Below are 3,069 nucleotides of genomic sequence, written 5' to 3'. Positions count from 1 at the left end.
GGGCTGAGAGAGGGCGGTGAAGGGGGAGGTAAACCCGAAGGATCTCTCCTGTTACCCCCGACCCAATCAGGTACACACGCCACCGCGTCTTCCTCCCCTCCTCCTTCCTCCCCTCCTCCTCCCTCTCCTCCTCCTTCCTCCCCTCCTCCTCCCCCCTCCCCCCTCCTCCTGCCCCTCCTCCTCCCCACCACCGCCGCCACACGCACCCGCATGCAACCCCCCGCTCACATATCACATATGCAAACAGGTTTCCCTTCGTCGAATACACCTTGATCCCGGGGGGGGCCCCCTTCCACCGAAACACGCACACACATACATACATACATACACACACACATACATACACACATACATACACACACGCAGGAGCTACAACGCGTGGCGGACCTTGTGGCGGCAGAACCACACCTGCTGTACGGTAGTACGGCGGACGGTAGTACGACAAATGCGACGAAAGCTCCACGGCTAATTGGACTGCGGATTAATCCCCAGGTAGATGTGCGTGGATTTGTATGTATATATGTATGTATGTGTATTGCCGTTTGTATGAATACCCTAACCGCCTGCCACAACAACTGACACAACCGTTGCCTCGTTCTTGTCGTGAACACGGCCCCAACCGTATCCAACGGCTTCAACTCCCAACCCCACTCCTCCACAACAGAGGACAGCACGCCGCTCCGGAAATCCTAAAAACCCCCAAACCCAAACAGCCACATTGTCGTACAAGCACAACCCGGAGACTGCCCCCAGGGTAACCGTTGGGAGGGGAATGGCACCGGCAACCGCCGTCAAACCGTCTCCAACCAATTCACCCGCTGCACCAACCGCAACCTCCAACAAACTTAACCAACTTGCCCAACCGCCACGTGCAGGTAGGTGAGGGCCGCATCGCGGCGCTCTCCACTGCTGGCCGTGTTTCCAAATTTGGCACCCCCCTCCTGGAGTGCCGCTCGGAGCTTTTGGCGGCCTTCGAGAAGCATCCATGGATCAATGCGCTGCATGTGCACGTGGGGTCGCAGGTACATGTGGTGTGTGTGTCCATGTATGTATGTGCGTATGTATGTGTGTTTTAGTGATCTGAGCCGCGAGCAGGAGCTGGCAAGGATGGATTCGTGTGGGGGGAGGGGGGGAGAAGGGTTGTGCATTACATATCAGCTCGTACTAGTGCTACTGCCGCATTGATACACATCCCCATCGTGTGTGTATGTCGGTATGTGTGTGTGTATGTCTCTCCACTGCCGTACTATCCAGGGGGTGCCTCCGGAGCTCGCGATCGAAGGCATCGCGCGGGTCGCCCACCTGGCGGCGGAGGTGGAGGCAGCGGCGTCTTCTGGCAGCGGCGGCGGCGGAGCAGGCGGCGGTCGCGGCGCCGGACGGATTCTTGCGTTTGATATTGGCGGCGGCTTGCCCGTACAGTACGACGACAATGATGACCTCAGCTGGCTGCTAGGCTCGCCGCCGGCAGTGCCGTCGGATGATGATGCCCGGGATCGCATCACCGCGCCGGCGGCGGCGGCGGCGGCGGCGGCGGCGGCGGCGGCGGCGGCCGGGAACTTCAGCAGCATATTCGAGCGCTACGCCGTACTGCTGAGGCAGCGGATTCCGGCCCTGTTTTCCGCCGACGTCGACGCTGCTGAACACCCCACGGCAGCGGCGGCGGCGCCGCCACCCCCGCCGCAGCTGGTGACAGAGTTTGGCCGTTGTCTGGTGGCCAAATCTGTGTTCGCCGTCGGGCGAGTGGAGTACAGCAAGCGCTGCGGGGGCCGCCGGGTTGTGGTTTCGGGGCTGGGGGGCGATCTACTGCTGCGTGCTGTCTACCTGCCTGAGACATGGCCAGTACGAGTGGAGCTGTACGGCATTGACGGCCGGCGTAAATACCCACCACTGCCGCCGTCATGTACGGAATTGAGGCCGGAACTCCAAAGTTTCCATGACTCAGCAGTAGCAGTAACAGCAGCAGCAGCAGTAGCAGCGGCGGCGGCGTCAGAAGATGCAGCGGATTCGGAGGCGGCGGCAGTAGCCCCAACGGATGTGGTCGGTCCGCTTTGCTTTCAAGGGGATCGGCTGGCGGAGGCGGTGCCGCTGCCGCCGGCGTACCCAGGCGACTGGGTTGTCGTACCTGACGTCGGCGCGTACTGCCTGTCCATGTACAGCAGGTACAACAGCCGCTGCTCGCCGGCGGTGTGGGGCTTCCGTCGGCTGCTACCGGACCACCAGTGGCGGCAACAGCGGCGGCGGCGAGGGCTTGTGGAGAAGGATGCGACGGCGAAGGACGGTACGGCAATTGAGACGCCAGGGTCGCCGCCAGTGTCGGGGGTCAGCGACGGGGTGACGCAGCAGGAGGAGGAGGAGGATTGCGGGTTTGTACGGCCGGCGGCATGGACAGCGGACGGTGCCGGCAGCGGTAGTGTACGTGTGTACGGCGAGTACGAGTTCGTACTGCTGCGGCGGGCTGAGACAGTGGAGGAGGTGATGACGTTTTGGAGTTTGGTGTAACAGCTGTTGAAAATCCTTCTTGCGAATGCGGCGGAATGCATATGATACTGATGCTGCACGACGACGTTAAGACATAAAAAGAATAAATCCTCTCTGGCGGTTCCATTCTTGTTCCCAGTTGTTCCCAACAAGCGGCTTTTGTTGGGACACGCGTTACCCGTGAGAGGGTGTGGAGGCAGGATCCACCCACCCTGCCGTACATGCCGTACGTACACATCTGTAAACCGAGGCAGGCCGAGGGATGGGGCGCGCCAGAAGAACCCAAAAGCAGGCAAAGGCCCACTGCCCCCCACTGCCCCCCCACCCACCCATATATCCCCATGATTACCAGATCCATCCGTGCCCTGTTTTTAACGTCGGTCTCGTTCCGACGACGAGAACCCCCCCCCCTCCTCGAGCCCCACGTCTCTCACCCACCTACCAGCGGGAGGAGTGAGCTGTTGGGCAACACGGTACTACCGGTACTGGAAGGACCGTACCAACCAGTACCAGATAGGCACATATCGGAATTTTTTTACTCCGTCGCCATTGGGCTGCTCGACTAACAACGTTCTCGATATATGGAGACAC

General features: G+C 60.8%; 1 protein-coding gene across 1 annotated transcript in view; it reads left to right on the top strand.

The window, feature by feature from the left end:
- Positions 1 to 2,499, top strand: part of VOLCADRAFT_93499 (uncharacterized protein) — a gene marked incomplete at both ends in the record, with an annotated part of 3,843 nt that extends 1,344 nt beyond the window's left edge. Inside the window, 4 exons of the mRNA XM_002952800.1 lie at positions 667 to 754; positions 876 to 1,022; positions 1,255 to 1,900; positions 2,105 to 2,499. Of these exons, the coding sequence (XP_002952846.1) occupies positions 667 to 754; positions 876 to 1,022; positions 1,255 to 1,900; positions 2,105 to 2,499 (1,276 nt within the window). The remainder of the gene's footprint in view (positions 1 to 666; positions 755 to 875; positions 1,023 to 1,254; positions 1,901 to 2,104) is intronic.
- Positions 2,500 to 3,069: the final 570 nt, after the last annotated feature.

The sequence above is a fragment of the Volvox carteri genome (assembly GCF_000143455.1).
Source record: "Volvox carteri f. nagariensis unplaced genomic scaffold VOLCAscaffold_32, whole genome shotgun sequence".
Lineage (NCBI taxonomy): Eukaryota > Viridiplantae > Chlorophyta > Chlorophyceae > Chlamydomonadales > Volvocaceae > Volvox > Volvox carteri.
Note: the sequence above shows the minus strand (reverse complement) of the source record. Positions and strands in the feature narration are given on the sequence as shown.